General features: G+C 35.4%; 3 protein-coding genes across 5 annotated transcripts; 2 read left to right on the forward strand and 1 right to left on the reverse strand.

The window, feature by feature from the left end:
• Nucleotides 1-426: 426 nt before the first annotated feature.
• On the forward strand, nt 427-2,141 carry LOC132033623 (uncharacterized). Its single transcript, XM_059423643.1, has one exon. It carries the CDS (start codon nt 570-572, stop codon nt 1,710-1,712), a length of 1,143 nt encoding a protein of 380 aa, XP_059279626.1. The 5' UTR covers nt 427-569; the 3' UTR covers nt 1,713-2,141.
• Nucleotides 2,142-5,613: 3,472 nt separating this feature from the next.
• On the reverse strand, nt 5,614-11,087 carry LOC132033624 (uncharacterized protein At5g64816-like). 2 transcript variants are annotated; one of them, XM_059423645.1, is made up of 2 exons: nt 10,889-11,087; nt 5,614-6,095 (listed from the first exon to the last, which is right to left on the reverse strand). In XM_059423645.1, the coding sequence occupies exon 2, from the start codon at nt 6,084-6,086 to the stop codon at nt 5,700-5,702; it is 387 nt and encodes a 128-aa protein (XP_059279628.1). In that variant the 5' UTR covers nt 6,087-6,095; nt 10,889-11,087; the 3' UTR covers nt 5,614-5,699. The 2 variants fall into 2 exon arrangements, with proteins under 2 accessions (XP_059279628.1, XP_059279627.1); XM_059423644.1 differs by having other exon boundaries at nt 5,614-6,141; nt 10,889-11,081.
• A 3,765-nt stretch (nt 11,088-14,852) lies between these two features.
• On the forward strand, nt 14,853-20,680 carry LOC132033625 (protein PXR1-like). 2 transcript variants are annotated; one of them, XM_059423647.1, is made up of 5 exons: nt 14,853-15,008; nt 16,116-16,196; nt 18,897-19,265; nt 19,515-19,646; nt 20,005-20,680. In XM_059423647.1, exons 3-5 carry the CDS (start codon nt 18,963-18,965, stop codon nt 20,266-20,268), a joined length of 699 nt encoding a protein of 232 aa, XP_059279630.1. In that variant the 5' UTR covers nt 14,853-15,008; nt 16,116-16,196; nt 18,897-18,962; the 3' UTR covers nt 20,269-20,680. The 2 variants fall into 2 exon arrangements, with proteins under 2 accessions (XP_059279630.1, XP_059279629.1); XM_059423646.1 differs by having other exon boundaries at nt 18,917-19,265.
• Nucleotides 20,681-21,395: the final 715 nt, after the last annotated feature.

Raw genomic sequence — 21,395 nt, forward strand, 5'->3', positions numbered from 1 at the left:
TGCAAATCAAATACCATACTAATTTTATTTATGAATAACTCACCTTATAACTAGTTACCAAATGCAGTATTACTTATGCAGGATTTTTTTTTAAAAACGCTCATGCAGAATTTTAATACATGAATAAGTTACTCTTAACCAGCTCCCAAACGACCCCTTACATTTTAAAGAGTTGTTTGGTTGGAAACAAGTTATCCCAGTATAACTTATCTTGGGATTAATTATTCCACCCTTTCACAGGGATTAAATAACACTACAATACCAGCTAACTAATTTCGGATTAATTATACCACTATTATATCTCAATTAAACGTGAAATTTATCTTAAATATAAACTCAAAATTATTTATCCTTATCCTTGTATCAAACGAGGCCTAAAAACATTCCACTGTAGATAACGCTTAAACAACAAAGTTCACTTCTATCCCTCATTTGGTCCTAAAAAAGACAACCTTTGCACACTCTACAGTAACCACCCCCCTCCCCCAAAACCACCCATCATTTTCTCCGTCCCCATTTTCAGATCATCAAAACCCAAAAACCAAACCGCAAAAAAAAAACCCAAAAAAATGGAACATCATACAACAACAAGCAGAGCAGAAGCAGAAAGATTACTAGGTGTTGCAGAAAAACTCTTACGCGAAAAAGATTTCGCCCCTTGCAAAGATTTCGCACTTTTAGCACAAGAAACTGAACCTTTATTAGAAGGACCTGACCAGATCTTAGCCATTGCTGAGGTGCTTTTAGCTTCAACGAAACGTATCAACAATCACCATGACTGGTACTCTATTCTTCAAATCCAAGGTCGTACTGAAGATTCTGAACTAATCAAGAAACAGTATCGTCGTTTTGCTCTTCTTCTTCATCCTGATAAGAACAAATACCCATCTGCAGATTCAGCTTTTGGTCTTGTTGCTGATGCTTGGGCTGTTCTTTCAGATCCAACAAAAAAGGGTCTTTATGATAACGAGCTTTCTCTTTTTACAAGGGTTAATTTGGCTCCTACTAGAGGTAGACCAAGGGGACCAAGAGGTCCTTATAATAAACAGCAGAAAAAACCAGATGAGAAGTTGCCTGTGAGGAGGAGTAGTCGGGCTAGCGGGTCCGGGTCGGGTCAAAATCAGAACCCCAACCCGAGCCCGGTGAGCCAGAGGAGCTTTCAGAGTGGGTCGGGTCAAAACTCGAACCCGGGTCCAGCTAAGATGGCGACACCGGTGAGTGGTGGGATGAGAGGGCAAAATGTGGTGAATTTGTGGACAGCTTGTCCTTATTGTTATAATTTGTATGAGTATCCTAGGGTTTATGAAGGGTGTTGTTTAAGGTGTGATAAATGTAAGAGGGCTTTTACTGCTACTGAGATTTTGTCAATGCCACCTTTGGTGCCTGGGAGAGAAGCTTATTATTGCATTTGGGGGTTTTTTCCTATGGGTTTTGTGAATGGTGATTTGGAGAATTTGGGAAATGGGAAAAGTTCTGCTAATGCTGCTGCTGCTGTTGGTGCATTTCCTACTTGGATGCCACCTATGTTTTCATCTGAGGGGAATGTGAATGTTGCTAACCAAAATGCTACTCCAACACCGGGTCCTGTTCCGGTTTCGGCTGCTGCTCCGGCTTCGGTGCCAGCTCAGCCTAGGCCTCAGGCTCCTGCTGCTACTCCGAGACCGGTGTCAACAGGAGCTAAGAAAAGAGGTAGGCCTAGGAAGTATGCCTAAAAAGGGTTCATTTTTATGGTTTCTAAAATGAATTGCCTCAAGAATTAATGTTTAGTGATCAAGTTGATTAGGGGGTCATGGAGTTTTGAGGCATATGAAAGTGGTAAGGTTTACATGAGCTGCCAAGAATCTTCTTAAATTGAATGATTCGATGTCGTAGTAAGTTGAATAGTGAGCAAAAGTAGCTGTTTTTCTTCATGCATGTGAAGAAGTATATATGCTGACCCCAGAACTGCACAAGTGTGCTTCTTCTCATTGTAGAAATTGCTCTTAGCTTGTTGTTGTTAGATGTCTTGTGTTTGTAGAAATTTCTCTTGTTGGTAGATTTCCGGGGTTTGTAGGTACTATATTTATTCAATTTTCAGGCTTGTAGTTGTTGACTTGGTTTTAGTTGAATGATCTTTTATTTCAAACTTCTAAATTCTCTTATCTGTCTTATTCAAATTTTTCTAAAGTTGTCTTTGAGGCATAGTTGTTATGTTTTTTCTAGCGGTGAAGCTTTGATCGGGTACCTGAGGTACTTCAACTGTTTGCTATAAATTTTCCTGAGTTCCATGTGTATATTGTCTAAAATTTTATCTTATCATTAGCTTATTTGATTCAACATTTATGTGTAAAGGCAATATTTGTGCTTTGGCATAGTGGTTAGGTTTATGTGATCACGAATCCTCTTATTGAATGCGTCAATGTTAGTAAATGAGTAGTGACCAAAAATAGTTACTTTTCTTCGTGTGAAGAAGTGTATATGCTGATCTTGGAGCTGCACATATGTGCTCGTTTTCGTTGTAGAAAATTTTCGTGTTGTTGGTAGCCCTCTTGGGTTTGTAGGTACTGTATGTTGTTCAATTTTCAAGAATTTTATATTTGTAGTTGAATGATTTTTTAATTCAAATATCTAAATCCTGTGTTGTCTTCATTCACATATTTCTAAAGTTGTTTCTCTAGAGAGAGTTTGGAATCGAGACATAGCAGTTGTGTTTGTACTTCTAGTGTTGTAAAGTTTTGATCAGCTACAACAACAACAACAACATACCCAGTAGAATCCCACAATGTGGGGTCTGGGGAGGGTAGAGTGTACGCAAATCTTACCCCCACTTTGAAAGGTAGGGAGGCTGTTTCCGAAAGATTTGATCAGCTACCTGAGGTAGCTTTTAATGGCTTTCTACAAGTTTTCCCCGAGTCCGTGTGTATATTGTCTATAAATCATCTTATCGTCAACTCGGTCAATTTACCATTTCTATGTAAAGGCAATGTTTGTGCTTTAGCATATTGGGCAATTCTTTGTAGTATCATTCAAAATGCTGCAATATCTAATCATTCTTCTTCTGCAAATTCAAGTATTTATCTCTCTAGTCTCTGAGCAGGTTGCATTTTGTTGGACAGTGCTCTCTTTCTTCTTTCTTTCCTTGCTTCTTTTCTTGGTGACAAATGCCAATTAATGGGCGGAAGCAAGGAGCTAAAAGGATCCACAACTAGAGGAAGCTATTGAGCTGGGAGATTACTTGGTTCAAGTAGAAGTATGCACCAAAGAAATTGATAAAGGCTGTTTAGCAGCTGAAAACATGGTTCTTTTTTTAATGACCGAGAAGTCTGTCTGGCGCCAAAACCCCTTAAGACCGACTGCAGCCATCGGCGATATTGAGCATGTCCCTCTACCCTTCTCCATTTAGGCCCCAGGCTTAGTTCACATGGCGCAGGATCGAACCACTGACTTGGCTCACAAGTCCTTCAACCTTTGCTAATTTTCACTAAGCTCGTGGCTAAAACATGGGTTTTAATTTGCTAACTCTTAAATAAGTGATGTTCCTAAAAGAATGGGTATATTCTGGTCAAGAAATCTTTGCCTTACGCTGGAGAACAAGCAATCTTGAAGGACTACTAAGGTTTTCATAGTGGTTTAGGTAGTGTTCCACTAGGCATCTCAGAATCAAATGGTCAACGGAATCCAAGAAAATATTAGGTGATTCCGTTGTCAAAATTATCCGGTATTTACGTTGGTGAGAGGCAACACATATCTCATAAAATTAATGGAAATTTAGACTAGATAACACAATTTTTTTTTTTTTTAAAAAAGGTGGTTGGAAGGGGGGGGGGGGGTTGTTCTTGGGTTCATAAGTAGATGTCTCGTAGTAGTATTTCGAACAAAATTAGATTGAACTGATGATCTTCGTGGTACTTATCTGATGCTCCAATATGTTCAGGACACACAATCCTTTTGAAGTTAAAATCCATATGTCAAATCTGAACTAATTCTGACTCGGGCAATTACGTCTCTTTGGTGATTAACCTTAAAACAGTATAAAAATGTGAATGCAGAAAAGTTTGATGTCCTTAATCTCTATGTCTTTTTCATCCTCAAAGCTTAAGCTCACTACAGCTAGCACGGCAACGCACAATAAGAAGTTAATCGCACTCGATGTTTATAGTAGTAGCCAACTATGTTAAAAGGCACACACGAGCAAAGATTATTCTTCCTCTATAACCATAATTAATCCTCTTTTGCGCATTTCCTCAAACATTGGAACTAAAAATTTGGCTCACTAGGAATTTGATAGAAATGCAACAAAGATTAGTGTGAGAAGAGGGGTAGAATGTCCACAGATGGACCAAAACGAATCAACACGACGCTAGAATGTCTACAAGACCATCAGGGCTGGTTTTGTTTGCCGTATAAAAAGAATGAATCTTTGGCATAAAATTCAGCAATATTAGTGAATTGCTTAGCTTATGGTATAAAAGACTCTTCGATACTGATACAAGATTTGCATTTCAGTGTCACTAATGCCCTCAAAAATTATGCGAGAAAAAGAAATCGTGTATTAGCAATACCAAGAAAAGCTAATTCTTGACTTTGGTACTGCAATCTCTCCATAACTACTGTTGTATTAATATTCATCGAATAATAATTCATATTAAAAACTCTATATTATTAGTGACTGAACCAAAGAACCTCTCGAAGTTTCAAATTTTATAGGCCTAGTACGAATCACACCGTCGCTCCGCCTTTATAGCGTTCCTGTATTTCCTGGATTTGCGTGACCATTAAACTTCAAAACAACTCCTAATGGTGATGTTCAGGTCAGCTTGAATATACCTCAATTATTCCACACCGTACGTGCTATTTTTCACTCGTAGATAACACTTTCTAATCTATTAAAACATATGCATATGAGAAACGCTTCCTTGCTAATTCTAATCTAAAAGCTGATCAGTTAGGCTGTCTCTAAAAATCCAAAAGGAAATCAACCTGAGAAAAACATGATGCGGCTTTTCAAGCTCAATCAGTAGTAGTATTCAACTATTAAAAACAGCACTTCATGTCTGAAAAAAGAGAAAAAAGAACTCTAACAAGGGCAAAATGATCAGATGGTATTTCTATTCATTCTGTCAATGTGATTCCCATGCCTAGATGGAGGAGGATTAAGTAGGTTGACAGATAACATAAAATTTGTCTGATATGATTAATCGTTTGAACTGGTTAGACACTTGTATGCCATATAATGTAAAGTATGAGATCTAGTGAACATCTAGTTTTAAGAATTAATTTTCTTTGAGTGAATTATTTGGAATTAGAATGAAATTGACCAGAACAAAAGTGGAACTAAAACACAAGATTCATATAAGTTCGGGGTAGGGATCTAGTAGCTCAGTTGGTTGGCTACATGAACTTTCACCTTGTTGGTGAGGGTTCGAATCCCCACATTGTAACCCCGTCCCCCATTTTCCCTTCCCCTATCCCTATGTAATAAAAAAATAATTAAAAAAAATATATATAAGTTCGGGATCGAGGCATAGTTGATTGATTGAAATCTGGTGGTTCTCGCAAACAAGTTTCCATTGTAATTATTAGTCTTCAATTCACAAACTACCAATATTAAAATCTTGATGCGTAGTCAAAATAGATAGCACAAATAATATTGATAAACTTCAGAAGATTGTCAATAGACCAGAATTCTCCAAATGATGCAAAATTTTAAGAGCAATGTGCTAAGAAGACGCTACAGAAGATTGTGAGAGCCTAAGACACTCACTTTGACACCTCTTAAGACAGATATCATTCCAGTTAGGCACTTGATGCTGATTAACACAAACAGTCCGAGCACACGCATCAGCACAAGCATCGAGCTCAGAGACACCACAAACAGTAACACAGGTATCGGGCATTGGGTCCTTAGAAAACGCACCAAACTTCTTGAGCATCCTGTTTGAAGTACACACTCTTTCACAAACAAATATATCATCAGAGTTCTTCTCACGACCTCTGGCCCTCTTTATCCTCTCCTCCTCATCTCTCCTCTTTTTCGTCCTGAAAGCTTGCCCCGCTACTACAGCAGGCACAGCAGCTCCCAGTAGAGACCACCACCATTCCACCATTACTGCTACCTGGAGAATATTTATCCTTCAAGGCTTCAACCTTTTCGTTGACTGCCTATGATTAGACACACACACGCTCAAAAAGTAAGAATTAGCATAACAACAAAAATAACTTGGCATAAACCAAAACATAGATTAATGCAACAAATGCATCCAAATATCTAACAGGATCAGTATCTTTTGGCTTGACCTGGAAATTAGGAGGCGTTAAAGAAAGAAGGGGAATTGTACTATGAGTTCCTTTTATGCTTTTAGCTAACTGAAGAACATGGACATATCATTTATGCCCCCTTATCATTGATTCATACCTTTAATTAGTAATTGCACAGCTTTTTGATAAAAAGAAGGCAAAAGGAAGGGAAAACAGGTTTGCCTCCTCTTTTTTTTTTTTTTTAAGTTTCACTGGTGGTGACATGAGTCCCTAAAGTGGAAGTTAGTAGCAGAATTGATGGCCACTTTGAAGGTCTTTCTAGCCGTTATGCTAGACTTTTACCAACTTAGAGATCACAAAACTAGTTAAGCAAATATCAGCTAAAATTGGGTGCAACAACAAGTAACATACATTGCTATTTTTTTTTATAAGGTAAATAATTTTATTAACAATTGTGGGAACTTCGTATAGAAGCCATATACCAAAAGAAGAGAACAACAACAACAACATACCCAGTATAATCCCACCAGGTGGGGTCTGGGGAGGGTAGAGTGTACGTAGACCTTACCCCTACCTTGTGAAGGTAGGGAAAGAGAACCTACACCAAAATATGGTTCTCAAAAAAGAGGTCCTATGCGGCCACGCTCCGTGCCCTTGGACTTCTCTTCCCCCTCATAAGATTCCAACTTTGCAGAGCCTCCTTCTCTGTGCCTGGCAACCATTGCAACCCTAACGGACATTGGTATAGTTGAAGCAGATATCTATGACCTATTATTCCACCTTTTGTCATAAGAATACCAGTCATATTGGCGAATGAATTTGAGTAATTCTTGCTAATGACGACCAATTTTCTACTCTCTGATGACAAAGTTAGCTCAGCACAAAACATAATGTTCCTGTTTCACTAATCCTACTAGCTAGCTATTTGCAAGCCCTTCAACACTTCGTTCTTGTAATATAACTACCCTGGCTACCCTTATACACAAGCAGGACCTGAAATTAAAAGGGCTCCAGTAAAGACAATTTTTTTTTTTTTTTTTTTTTTGAAACTGGTAACTTTTTCTATATTTCGTATGTAGCAAAACAGTACTTAGGTAGTACTGAAACCCTACTTAAAAGAAAGTCTTAACTTTTACTGTTCTCTCTCTATATTGTATCTAAAACATCAATCATAGTGACAGTATCATTTGAGTAGATCTACTTACACCAAAAACACGACAGCAAAATAAAGCTTAACTTGATCTTCTGCACCCCATTCTCCACATTCTCAAAACATCTAGAGTTTCTCTCCTTCCAAATTGTCCACCAAATGCAAACAGGGATAATTCTCCATCTAGTCTTGTCCTTTGCCTGTAAGCCTGTTTCCTCCCAGCTTTAAGAGCATTTGTAACCTTCCCAGGCATGGTCCAGGAAATGCCTTTGTGATTAAGAATAATTCTCTATAGATGAGTTGTTATCTTACAGTGAAGGAAGAGATGGTTAACTGTCTCTGCTGTTTACCCACACAAAAAGCATCTGGAACATAAAATGAAACCTCTTTTCATCAAATTATCTTGTGTAAGGGCTGCTTCTTTAGCCAGTAGCCACACAAAACAGGCAACTTTGTGAGGACTTTTTGTTTTCCAGATGTGTTTCCAAGGCCAGTTGGCTATCTGCTAATTGGAATAATTCATCATCTTGTAAGCTGCATTAACTTTGAATAAACCCTTACTGCTGCCTTGCCACCATCATACATCTTCACCTGTCTGTAGTCCACTAAATTGCTCTAGTGTACCAAAGAATTCAACCACTCTTTGTACTTCCCAGTCATTGATATGTCTTCTAAAAATGATGTTCCATCCTTGAGGTGTCCACATCTCTGCTATAGTCCTTTGCTGGTTTAGAACTATATTGAAGATATCTGGGAAGACCAATCTAATCTGCCAACTTCATGCCAATTGTCCTTCCAAAAGCTAGTTTTACTCCCATCAAACACTTTGACCCTGGAATTATCCCTCAACTCACTCCACAGTGTTCTAATGGATCTCCATAGGCTAACCACAAATGGTGCAGTGACCTCCTTAGTGATCCATTTGTCTTCCTGTTCATACTTTGCTTTAATAATATTCCCCCAAAGGAATTGATTCTCATTGGTGAGCTTCCACAACCATTTCATTCTAAGAGTTTTACTCTGAATCTTCAAGTTCTTTTTTTTCGCTAACCCTCCAAGATTCTTGCCAAAAGTGATTGCTTTCCACTTAACCAAGTGGTAACCTTTCTTTTCTTTGTTCCCATGCCATAAAAAATTCCTCCTGATGCTATCCAACCTAATGATGACCCCTGTTGGGATGGGGAACAGGGACATCATGTATGTTGGAAGTACATCAAGTACTGAGTTGATAAGAGTCAATCTGCCACCCATAGACAGATACTAGGTCTTCCACCTAGCCAAGGCTCCAGTAAAGACAATTGCGACTTATGGAACTGAATTCTTAACATTTGCAACAAATCAATCCAAAGAATGACCTCTACTTTCTACACATCACCATACTTAAAATTTGCAACAAATCAATCCAAAGAATGACCTCTACTTTCTACACGTCACCATAAACGTAAGGGTGCCCTTCTCATCCTCCAAAATTGATGCAAAACTTCAGCGTACCAGCATTCTTTGAAAAAAATTTACTTCCAATGGATTTTCCACCTCAGTCAAACAAAAAATTGTGCCAAGCTTTCCTATGGACTAGACTTACTTCAACCTTTCCTTGCCATTATCTCTAAACCAGCATACCATAGAAGCTGCACTCACTCTTTATGATCTTCTTGAGCTTCTTATAAGAATCTGACTATTCCTTTTATTATCAATGGATATGAAGTTATCGTGTCTAAGCACTTGCAGAGTCAAATTCTTTTAGAGCTTGTTTCTTATTAATGATTCCATGAATTACTGTTAAAAACAAATTCTTTTTACTTAGTGAAGCATTAGACAGACAACTTAAACATCCTTTTTTATTCATATTCCTCAAACATTCCGAATGAATAACACCAGTTCAACTCACAGAACGAACTGATAAAAAATGCGAAACTTGAAAGAGTCCAGTAAATTAATACTCCAGATCTTTTCTTTTATTATTTATTAACCTCCCCCTCTTTTCTCCGTGGGAAGGAAGGAGGCCTAGAAGATTCATCATCTTCATGATACTTCTAGTTTCCGGGAAAGGGACAGGATGTCCAACACAGACCAAAAACACTGAACATCTCCACGACCATGTAAGTCTTCGACTTACTGATACCTTTATGAAATCACTGGCATTAGATAGCCTGTAGCATTCTTCACCCAGAGGTTGAAACTGGAAATTATGCTCGGAGACCAGGGTTCAAATTCCAACAAAAGCAAAAAAAAAAAGAAGAAGCTAAGTGAGTCTTTTCCGTCTGTCTAAATCTTGGTGGTTAAAGCCACTATATACCTGTGCTAGTGCTGAGGTACACAGAAGTTGGCCCAAACACTATCGTTATAAGATAAAAGGCCTATAACATTCCCCCAGAAGTTGTCTAATGAGAAATTGCTTGATCTTTGAACTTCAAACCACATTTTTAGCCTGCCAAAATGCTTACAATATATACTAAGCCTCAACTACTTCAAGCCATTACAATTTGCCCAATACCAAACCCACTCTTTAGTAAGAAACTCAAACACATTTGGCCTTCCAAAAAGAATCCAATGGTTTGAAATGAATCATACTAATTCCATTCTTGACCAAATGGTACCATCAAGTTGCTTGAAGTTGCAGTGAATCATATTAATCCATTTGTTCATCTTTGTCCCCAAATCCATTTGTTCATTTGATGACAAGCATCTTGTTGAAGAAAACACCTAATATGGGCGTGCTAGCCATGAATGTGATTAAACGTGAGTTTACAAACACACCCACTATGGGTGAGTTAGCAATTAAATCGATGATAAGGATCTTGTTGTTTGGAAATGGGCCAGGAATCAGGATAGACTAAGACAGTTGCTGGCACATCTCCAGCAAGGGCAGACACAAGGTTCTGGTAGTGCGCGCCTTGAGCTCAAACTATATATACACGCAACAACAACAACAACATACCAAGTGCAATCCCACAGGTGGGGTCTGGGGACGGTAGGATGTATGCAGACTTACACCTACCTTTGTGGGGTAAAGAGGCTGTTTCAAACTATATATATACACACAATGGAATAATTTTCAAAAATATACATTAGTCTTATGTTCACACTCACTGCCACAAAAGGAGTAATGGGAGTAGTTGTATTCAGTACCACTGACTTAAAATTCTGGATTCGCATCTGGTCTAGTTAAACTAATGACTAGTTGAAGAGATAAAGAAGAACAACAGCTAAAGATTTGTACTTGACAATGTATTAAGAAGGGTTCATCAAACACCTTCCAAGACTTAAAACACAGAGCATCAGATGCCAAAAAAAGTTAAAAATTTTATCAGCAGAACAAAATATGTAAATGCAGTTGCCTAAAGGAAGATATTGGGTGTCATAAAACATCAAGAAAGTATCAAACTGACATAATTTCACATATTATTGAGGAAACAAAATCTTCATACGCAAAAGAGGATGCAGAAGCAACCACATACTGCGAAAATAAACAATTCAATAGCTAAGGAATTGTTAGCATACCTTGATTTTACCTCCTTATCAGCCGTCAAAAGTGACAAGTAGTGAGTTTGTAGTAGCTCTGATGTTTCTTTTTTAAACCTTTTTGTAGGAAGACAAGAAATCGACAACCCCTTGTAGGGGCTGCGTAAAGGGATAATTTTCTCTAGCTTGAGAATTTTTTTGGGGGGTAATTTAGAGTGTACTGTATTTGGTAATGACCATATAATTCTTTAAAAAATTATATTTTCTAGCGTGGGCTGGTATGTTTAAGAGTGCTTTTGTTTACAACTTTACATCACAATAAAAATTACTCCTACTACTTAACTTTAAAGTAAAATTTTGTATTACAATTTTTAAGTTTGACAAGAAATCGACAACCCCTTGTTGAGGGGCTATATATATTTTTTTGGGGGTAATTTAGAGTGTACTGTATTTGGTAATGACCATATAATTCTTTAAAAAATTATATTTTCTAGCGTGGGCTGGTATATTTAAGAGTGCTTTTGTTTACAACTTTACATCACAATAAAAATTACTCCTACTACTTAACTTTAAAGTAAAATTTTGTATTACAATTTTTAAGTTTGTTATATATATATAAAAGCGAGGAATCAAAAAATCAATTCAGACCAAAATCGAAATCAAATCGATTAAATAAACCGTCACTTTTTTGGGTTAGATTTGATTTGGTTTCAAATTTTTGAAAATCGATAATATTTGATTTTATTAAAATAAACCGAAGAAAAAATCGGACCGAATCGACAAATTATATACATAATTTTATAACTATATATATATAAATGATATATTAAATTAGATCGAAATTACCATTAAATTCACGAATTTTAATCACGTCTTTTTTTTCCATTAGGATTAGCCAATCTTTCTTGTGTCACGGGAAGATAAAGTTTCAAGAGTATTTAGTTTTTTAGTAATCTAACTTACATAGATTATATCATAATCGAATAACTTAACCAAAACCGATATCAACCAAATCAATAAATCGATAAATGTATATTATATTTGGTTTGGTTTGGTTTTAATATTTAGAAAAAGACTAAGTTGATTTAGTTTTGATTTTGACCAAAAACCAATCCAAACTTCCGTCTTCTTCTTCTTCTTCTTCTTTTAAAAACCTTTTCTCGACATGTTTTCCTGCTAAAAATCTATTTCTTGATTCAAAAAGAAAAGCAAAACGGTTTGTTCCAATTTAAAATAACGACGCATCCATTATTGCAAAGAAGGCCACATTCATGAATCGGTGTAATTGTGCCGTTTAACAAGTTTAAAAGCCACATTTTAAACCCCTTAATTGCCCTGTTTCTCTTGCATTCCTCTTATTCCTTCCATTCGTCAATTGGCAATCCCCTTCTCTTTTTATACAAATAATTTTTAATAATTTGTCTTTACTATTTATCTGATGCAATTTTATTTTCTACGTTTAGTGACATTTGTTGTAGGATAAAGTAGAATATGAAGTAATTGTTAAATTATTAAATTATCAGTAATTCATGCATATCATAAGTGAAATAAAGATAGGGTAGAAGATTTCAGCACCGGAATAAAAAGTAATTAATTTTACTTGAATGGATTAAATTGTTTTTTTTTTTAAGGGATTAACTTGTTTCTTTAATAATAATTACTATTCTTATATTTTACTGTTTAGAAACCAGAAGCATAAACATTTATGTTAGCATTTTATCTTTATTGTATAACGCCATGTTACCAAATATGAAAGAAATGAAAATGGAGGTTCAATAATGTGTTCTTCAACGGAACTTTTTTTTTTTTTTTTTCTGTCTGAATACAAAAGAGTTATTCCACTTTAAGTAAGAAGTCATTTAATGAACTTAGTCTGATGGTCTCATGTTAATACTCTTCGATGTACCAACATCAAACACATGAATTTTGAAAGCAATTAGAGAAGAAATGTATTACTCTTAGCTAAGGGGTGTACATGATTTTTAGATAAGTAATTGTTAATAATTAGATAATATGTATCCTTTTTATTTGTTTAAGGATTTTTTAAACACCAAATCAAACCAATTTGTTATGGTCGGGTTTTAAAATTTATATTTGTGACCAAACCAAACCAATAAAATTCGGTTTTTCAACCTCGGGTTTTCTCATTTATGTTGAAAATCGGGTTGTTCGGTAAATTTTTACTCTTTATTTTAAGTTATTTTTATTTTTTCATTTGAATAGTCTTGATACAAAACATATAACTTTTACTTTAAATATTTCTTTAGTCCTAGTAAGATACAATTATATAATTAATGTGTTTCTTAATGAAAATAACACAAAATGTGAAATCAGTGATATATAAATTGTATTAAAATATTCAACAAAAAACTAATATAATCGGTTAACATAAATATTGCTAATTAACAAGCCATAAAAGAAAATGACCATAATCTAAAAATACTAAGTCATGCTAAAATAAGTATTAATTATATGACAAAGAAAAAAAAAATTAAGTTATGTATTTTTACTCTCTAAATCAATTATACAAAACTAAAGAATAGATATCCAACATTATTGTTATTTCTAGTGGTAAATTGAATTTCTTTTGTTAGGATTAGTGTTGAGTTAGTTTTTGGTTTGACTTTATTTGAGTTACTAACATCCAGATATAAAACTTATTACATTCAAAATCGTAAGTTCAAAGTTTAATAATATGATAATAGATAAAAAATTACGAAAAAAATTTAAGAAATATTTATAAATTACTTTACAAATAAATATTTTTATGTATAAAATATTTTAAAAATTGAATACATGTAATGTCGGGTTTTTGACAACAAAATTTAAAGTTTGACTTTTTTTTTAGTTAAATCTACCAAACCAAACCAATTATGGTCAAAATTTTTTTCCAACATCTTAAACCAAAATCAAACCAAACCACTAGTCGGTTTTTTTCTGGTTTGACTTTTCGGTTTATCGGTTTGTGTTGTCGGTTTATTTGGTTCTTTTCAACACCCCTACTCTTAGCTAAGCATTTTCTTGCCGAACAAATTGAGGCTATGCTTCATGATTTTTAGATAAGTAATTGTTAATATTTAGATAATATGTATCCTTTTTATTTGTTTAAGGATTTATAAAGTTAGATAGATTTGGTTATTTTGTGTCTTTGTAATCTATAGATACAGTGGTAATTTTGTTACGGGTAGGTTCGATTAACCGATATTTCTTTATTTTTGTAAATAAAATTAGTAAAGTTTATATTTGTGACTATCTGATAATTTTTTTATAGCTCTAAACTAAATTAATTTTGGATATGTGATATGTAAAGTTTTGGATTCTTAAGATATGCGACAATGTCGAATCTCCTCATTTATGTTCGAAAATATTGCTATAAATATCTTTACTCTTTATAAGAAACAACCTTTAAGTTATTTTTATTTAAGGATATTACCGAAGAATCATTTGTAAGTTTAACGCGGTCATTCACCGCTGCGCTTTGCGTGGGTAGATTACCTAGTTTATTGCATAAGGTTACAAAGATAGAATGTTAAGTATATTGTTAGAACATTCTACAAAATTGAAACGTTACAAAGGAAATTTCCAAAAAATATCCAACTTCAAATACACGCTTGACATGTAAAAAATTAATATTACTCGTTTAAAGTTATCCATCATTAATATAATTTCTAACGTGGATACTGATACTTTCTCAGTTTAAAATTATTAATGACATATAAAAATACAACACTCAAATCATCTACCTTGGTGAAATTTTGAGCATTGATTTCCTTTCTTCTTTTTTAATAAATAAAAGTCATAAAATCATATGAAAGTAACAAAATGCACTGTACAACAGTACTACATCAGATCTGACTGTCCAAACAAGGGTAAGAAAAGAATAACAGTACTACATCAGATCTGACCTGTACAAACAAGGAGTTGTAAAAAGACATCAAAATTACATGATCCAAAAAAATATGGAGAAAAAAAAAAATTCATCAAAATAATATTTTTATTTGTCGGTATAAAAACCTTTTTTTTTTGGTTGCTTGCTCTCCCCAATTCCCAATACATTTCCCCCCATCATACATGTATATATAGAATAAAGAATCTTGATTACTTTATATTCTGTAAAAGCACCTCTTCACATTCTTGTTTTGTTTCAGCTTCTTAGCCGGTATGTTCTTGTTTCATCTTCTTCTCTCTTTTTTCCCCATTTTTTTTTGTTGTACAATTTCATTGAATTTGTCATTAATTTTGTTTTAGTAGATGATTGTTTCACTTCTGATACCTCGGGGGTTTAACTAGTTGAACATTCATTGCTATGCTTCATTCTTGATAGGAAAAAAGACATTGAAGGATCTTGAAATGCATGTGAAAGAATAGAACAAAATGGAAATCTGATTATCTATGTAGGCGATACTAACTAAGTTGAAATGAGGGTTAGTTGATATTGACACACTTAAATTAGGTATGTGAGATTTAGAGAATTTTGTTTTTCAGTGAAATGAAACTGACCCCAAATGAATCAGAAATGATATAGTTGATTCCTATAGCCTAATGGATTTGGCTTTGAGCTTCCACTATGTTAGGTTTGTCTTATATGAATATCATGATTTTTAGCTTTTTCTAGCTTCTTGTTTAAAACAGTAAAAGAAAAAGGATGTTTGACTTCAACGGTATTGATCAAACCGATCGATAATATGAATCATCCGTGAGGACAGTCTTTACAAATTACCGTAGTGGTGCATTAAGCGACTTGTACTAAGTAACGTGGTTTCTATCGTGTTTTTTTTTTTTTTTTCTTATTATAAATGGTTAATCTGTTTTGTCAATTATTACTCTGATGTGCTGATCGATATACATTAATGAGGTTCATTATACTTTGTAAATGTTGTGCTAACTGAAACGCTGGGGGATTTTCAATTTATTTGGAAGGTGTAACTTGTGTTATAGGAGTTCTCAAGTTATACGTGAATTAGATTCCAATTGAAAATCTTGAATGCAAAAACTATAGACAGTTGAAAGTTGTCAAAGATGACTTGAGAGCAAAAACAATAGAAGTTATATTAACGATGACGTGGGGAAGAAAGCTGAATCGGTAAACTTATAGAGAGGTTCAATTTGGCAATATAAGCTGGGTCTAGTCTGGTAATTGCTAAGAAATTTGATGATAGTAGTTGCTTTATGATGTAATCACACTTTCAGCATTACACTCTTCTTGGGTATCACACATTTACTCAACGTGGTACTTGTGTCTTATCTTTTGTTCTTTCATCCACAGGTTGTTAATCAAACGACAGTGAGTGGGAACTAGTTAAAACAAAAGCTAGTGAAGTTCTTATTCGGCTATACGAGGCAAATAGTAAGAATATCTCAACTACTTCATTATTTTCTATTTGAAGTTCATATTTACGTTAACGAATTTTAGTTTATATTATATCTTTTCAAACCTTCCATGAAAAGTCCAAACGTATATCATATGAAGTGGCATGATTTCTGTTACATACTGGAAAACCTTGTTGCATATTTTAAAAACCGTCAAAACTGCTGGTGTATGACCCTGGGGTGGAAGTGTATGAAAGTACCTTGGTCAGCTACGTATTTATTTAGGAAATGCCGAAGGTGGACTGTTTAGGCAATCACTCCAATTGTTTCGTTATGAAACGTGAGAGATGGACCCCGTAGGCGACTCAAATTGTTTCTAGCTGTTAACCTGCTCCATCACTATACAAGCTAGTTGTCAAGTATGTTTGTCTATGACTTAATGAATTTTCAAAGGGAGGTACTCATGTATATTCAGATTATCATTGTTGATGATGCCTCAGTTTTAGCAAGTGCTGGAGCATGTTTGTAAAATTATTTCCAGAGGAGGCATCATGGGGGATTGTTGAATAATTTTTTATTCACCGGATTTTAGCTTTATTTAGAGGTGGTGAGAGGTAATATAGCTTCTACATTGTGTGTATATATATAGACGCTGAAGAGTGGCTGAATAGGTATTATATGATTATATTCTATGTTGCTCGGACTCTTCAAAAATATTGAGAGGTTTGTGTTAGATCCTCCGAAAATAGTGCATTTTTTGAGGATCCGATACGGGTGCGGCATCAATTTTGCAGAGTCCGAGCAACATAGATTATATCTATTGAACTTTAATGATTTGGTATGTATTACCATCATCAATTTAGTAACGTGCTGTATCCTGTGATAGATTGGAACTTTCAATGAGTGTTGAAATTAACTGTATGAGAGAAAATCAAGCTCACTAGAGCATGGGCCTAGTTAATTATTTTTTTTGGCTTATAAGCTTGTTTTCAGCTTATAAGTCGCTTTAGATAAGCTAAGCCAAACGGGCTCAATTATTTTTTTGCTAAAGCACAAAATGACTGTCCAAACACTCAAAAAAGTAAAACAATAAAAGCCAATCCAAACGGGCTCCTAGTTAATGCACCACTATAAATGTCAGTAACCCAATAAATGAACACAATCAAGGCATATGACTCATTCTAGGAAAGTTTGGTCAAATCATATTGTTGATCCCCTTTAAGATCAAACAATTCCATCTAGTTGAGTATGATTGTATGTGTGATAAAACGTACTATGCTAGGAATATCAATGAACCTGATTGTCGCAATTATTCAAGATAGCCCTTTTTAGTTTCTACGGTCCTTAGTTCAACACCCCTCCGATTAACTAGAATCAAAGAATTAATAAATTTGTTCCACCTAAAATGGGAATTGGCTAGGGTTATGAACTTATGATTTGATAATCGAGTCGATTCCATGATTAGAAGTTCATTCCATGCCGGACCAGGCTGGGTTAAATTCTAGTGGAGAATGAGCAGAAAAAAAAAAATCAACAAATAAGACATCATGAGTTCAAGAATGCCATTTGAAAGTCTAAAGATACCAGTTCCTGTGCAAATTCAGTAAACTTCATGTCGTATCTGCTTGAAGTGCCTCTGCTTCAAAAGTTTCAATTTCTGGAGTATTGACTCTTTTGCAACTAATCATATGGCCCATTCTTCGCAAGTTCGCTGTCATCCCTGACCTAGCAACAGGAGAATAGGCCTTGCTAATAGAACCGTGACTACTTTACCGGTCATGGAGACATTGTGCTAAGTCCATTTACGGCCCTTCAGGTTCTGCTAAATATAACTAGGTTATCCCAAACCTAGTGTCTATTCATAAACATATAAAAGATCTGAACTGCATTGAAATATTAGCGTAGTTGCTAAGATTGGTGGTTTTTCTGTTCTTTTATAAAACTAAGGCACATGGTCTTTATCATCTCAAATTACTTAGTGTCCAGATGAACAATGGGAATAAATCACCTCTCTCCTTTCTCTCCGACAACACCCATTCCAATAAAGAGCTAATTAGGCATCATCATCTTAGACCTGGGCATTTTTTCTTATATAACATAGAAAATCCTTAAGTCCACGGACCTCGTTAGCGTTCAAACTTGTAACATGTTCCCATCTCACATCCCACACCATACTTTACAGTTGAATCAAAGCCCGGTGGGCTGAGCCCTGGACCTTTAGTATCGTTAATATCATGTTTCCAAATTTGTTTAACAATGCTCATGTAAACGATTTTTACTTTAACATTTGCAAATCTGCCAGATTTCCTTTCGTTTTATTATTACAAGTGCTACAGTTTTTTTTTTTTTTTTTTTTTAAAGCCTCCTTGGGGTGGGGGGTGGGGTGGGGGGGGGGGTGTTGGCAGACCCCTAGCTGTATTAAGAGATTTTTACTTTGTAAGTTTGTACCTGGTCAATCGGGACTTCCTTAAATGCTAATGCTGTGTTCAGCTTCTGGAAATTAACGTTAATCTTGTCAGTTGCTTTCTTGGGAATTTTAGGAATTTAACACTACTATCCCTACCAAAATCCTAAAAATTCAATCGTCAGAATAATAAATAAATGAAAGAAATGCTAAGAAGATAATTATAAGTGTAATTGCATGAGCTGTTCATTAAAATCACAGCTCTCAAGTCAAGTCTTGCCTGATTTGTGTACTTGCATGTTCTCTTTTATGTTTTGTTTCATTGATTCATAGCCATGTTGTGTTGGTTTCAGCCAAGGTCCTTTTCCGAGAAAAGCAGATGCAAAGCAGGCAAAGAAGATGACAAAAGTAAATTTAGGCTCAGAAAAGCATAAGGAAGAAGAAAGCCAGGAAAAAAAGCGAGATAAAATGCCGAACACACCCGAGTCGAGCAGCAAAAAATCTGTGAAAAAGCTAGGCTCAGAAAAGCATAAGGAAGAGGAAAGCCATAAAGGAAAACGAGATAAAATGCCAAAAACACCCAAGTCAAGCAGCAAAGAATCTGTGAAGAAGTTAGGCTCGGAAAAGCATAAGGAAGAGGAAAGCCGAAAAAGAAAGCGAGACAAAATGCCGAACACATCCAAGTCAAGCAACAAAAAATTTGTGAGTGTGCATCTTCCTTTCTCTTTAATCATGTCCCGTGTTGTGAAGCAAAAGTTTGATTGATGTGAAATAAGGTCTCAAGTGGAGAGCCATCTTGCTACAGAGAAGAACTTAAAAGTGTATTGTAAACAGAAAAAACTCCTACTTCCATGAGAAGACAAGTTCGGCCGCATGAATGCCTTGTTTGAATCTTGCATATCCAAATATTTGTGCCTGAGATTTGACGTTGATAATCTTATTTTCTTACAGGAGTCTGGACCTTCGTTGAGCAAATCACCCGAAAGGGCAAAAATCAACCCCTCACTTTCACAGAAAACTAAGAAAAGATCCGCTGAAGCCCAAAATGATGGTCTCAAGGAAAAGAGCAGGTCCATGGATGAAGTGAGTACAATTGATTCTCCTATTGAACTTCCTACTCTGATATCGCACTATATTAAGATTGCATTTTCCTACAGTTACACTGTCCAAAAAAATTTCACTTGAGTTTCTTTTTATTAACCGAAAATGAAACTGAGAAACATCTCCAACTGACTACTTATTCCCAAAAATCGAAAAGAATAAGACATCTCCGACAGATCAAAGGAGAACTTGGTGGCATTAACTAAATCCGAGTGTGTGCGTGTGTGTGTGTCTATATATATATGTGTGTGTGTGTGTGTGTGTGTGTGTGTGTGTATATATATATATCTTTAGTAATGGGTAATATTTAACTCATTGGTAATTTTTGCATGCCTTTCAGTTGACCGCTTCAGCTAAAAAATATACACCAAGTGCACGCCGAGTGAAAGTTATGCGCGAGCTTGGTTTGATGGCTCCTTCTGGGTCTCCATTTTGTACAAGGGAACATATTCCTACTCCTCCAAAATCCCCAATTATTCCAAAGGGACGTGTTTCTGCTCCTAAAAAGTCTCCATCTAATCCTAAGTGGTGTCTTCCCGCAATTAAGACAATAGTTGTTTGTGGTCTACCTGCTGCAGGATCCGCTGATCATGTTACAAAGTAGCTTTCGTTTCTCAACTGTTTGATCCCCGGTAACTCAGAGTTAGATATCTACCTAAACTACCAATGTAGTGCTGAAGTGTCATTAGAGCTATACAAGAGAGGGATTAGGGATTACAAGTTAGTGGGTGCGGAGTACTAGCACCCACTTTTGTTTTAAAGTTAGCATTTAGAGATACATTTAGAACATCTACAATTACATGTATACCCAAACAAAAGACAGTGTGTACAGGTACAACCCCTGCCGCTAGATCCACCCATATCTATGGTGATATTGTTATACAAATTGTAGAAATGCACATTTGTTTCCCTTTAGGTGTTCCCCTGCATAGTGAATGTGGCCAAAACAATGTTAACTTAGCACTTTTTTGTGTGAATGCCTTAATGGGATTTATTTGCTCCTGGGCCTAGAGTAACATTTGGCTTTTTCAGTGTTCAATTCTGAATGATATCTGCGATTGGAAAGTGAAAGATGACATATAGGGTGTGTTCGAATATGTTTTTTATGGAAAATGTTTTCTCGGAAAATAAGTGGGTTTCTTACTTATTTTCTTGTATTCGGTACGTAAGCAAAAAAATATTATACGAAAAGCATTTGTATATAATCTAGACAAATACTATGGGAGATGGGGTGGGGATGGGGGTGAAGATGAAGTGTGTGTTGGAGGGTGGAGAAGACACAATTAATGTTGAATGTCACTTGTGGAGTTTGTCTTTCACTAAGGAAGTCATTTTTTTCATTTCTAAAAAACTTCTTTTTCAGAGAAAATGTTTTTCAAAATTTTTGACCAAGTGAACACGGGAAAATTGGTAAACATTTACTAATGATTGGTGTTGGTGCTACAGTTGCATTGCTAGTGAGTGAGAAGAATAAGATCTTGAAGAGATTCCTCAAGAATTCTTCTATGACACCAACTCACAACACAACCGAGTATCTATCTCAATGTTTAATATTTGAGAGGCAACCTTGAACTTATATTTAGAAGTCCCATTGATAGTTATGTTCGGTCTCAAATTAGTGTAGATACTTCGATTAAGCTGGTGGTAATGAGAATTACAGCCATAGTTACGTATATAGAGTTTTTGTAGTGATGAAAATCAAAGTAGTAGTACTGTAGTAGTTTAGCATAA

Source organism: Lycium ferocissimum, chromosome 10, assembly GCF_029784015.1.
Source record: "Lycium ferocissimum isolate CSIRO_LF1 chromosome 10, AGI_CSIRO_Lferr_CH_V1, whole genome shotgun sequence".
Taxonomy (NCBI): Eukaryota; Viridiplantae; Streptophyta; class Magnoliopsida; order Solanales; family Solanaceae; genus Lycium; species Lycium ferocissimum.